We start from the raw sequence: 484 nt of genomic DNA on the forward strand, positions 1-484 counted from the left end.
CCCCAGCCACCCTGCCCTCCCGGGAGCCACCGCGCAGCGGGAATAGGGATCAGGACCGGAGTCATGTTTCCTCGTGGAGCTGGACCACTCGGTTCCCAGAGGCGGAGGTGAAGGCGTTTGTGCTGCTGTCCTCACAGCTGGGGGCCGATTTGTAAATACAGCATGTGCTCCCACGGGGGTTGGGAGTCAGCGGTGAGCGGCTTGCCCTCCAGACTGGAGAGCTGGACACTGCCACTGAGGATAACTGGTTGTCTCTACCCTAAATCCTTTCCCTGCATCCCTATCAATCCGGGAAACCCTGCTACACGCTTTTGTTGCACTGATTTCTTCGGCTGCCAGTTTGGTTCTGCCTGCTGTTTGCCTTTTGTTCACACCTCTCCTTCTCTCTCTCAAGCTGGAAGAGCTGGTGGAGGCAGAGGATGCTCTCTCTGAAGCCAATGCCCTAAATAACACCAACGCTGAAGTGTGGGGCTACCTCACCCTC

General features: G+C 57.4%; 1 protein-coding gene across 1 annotated transcript in view; it reads left to right on the forward strand.

Annotated features, from left to right (window-relative positions):
- The window catches only part of CFAP70 (cilia and flagella associated protein 70), a gene marked incomplete at both ends in the record, with an annotated part of 22,451 nt that overhangs the window by 21,601 nt on the left and 366 nt on the right, over positions 1 to 484 (forward strand). Inside the window, one exon of the mRNA XM_009580322.1 lies at positions 395 to 484. This exon is cut by the window's right edge and continues 7 nt beyond it. Coding sequence (XP_009578617.1) covers positions 395 to 484 — 90 coding nt within the window. The remainder of the gene's footprint in view (positions 1 to 394) is intronic.

The sequence above is a fragment of the Fulmarus glacialis genome, unplaced genomic scaffold (genome assembly GCF_000690835.1).
Source record: "Fulmarus glacialis isolate BGI_N327 unplaced genomic scaffold, ASM69083v1 scaffold36580, whole genome shotgun sequence".
Lineage (NCBI taxonomy): Eukaryota > Metazoa > Chordata > Aves > Procellariiformes > Procellariidae > Fulmarus > Fulmarus glacialis.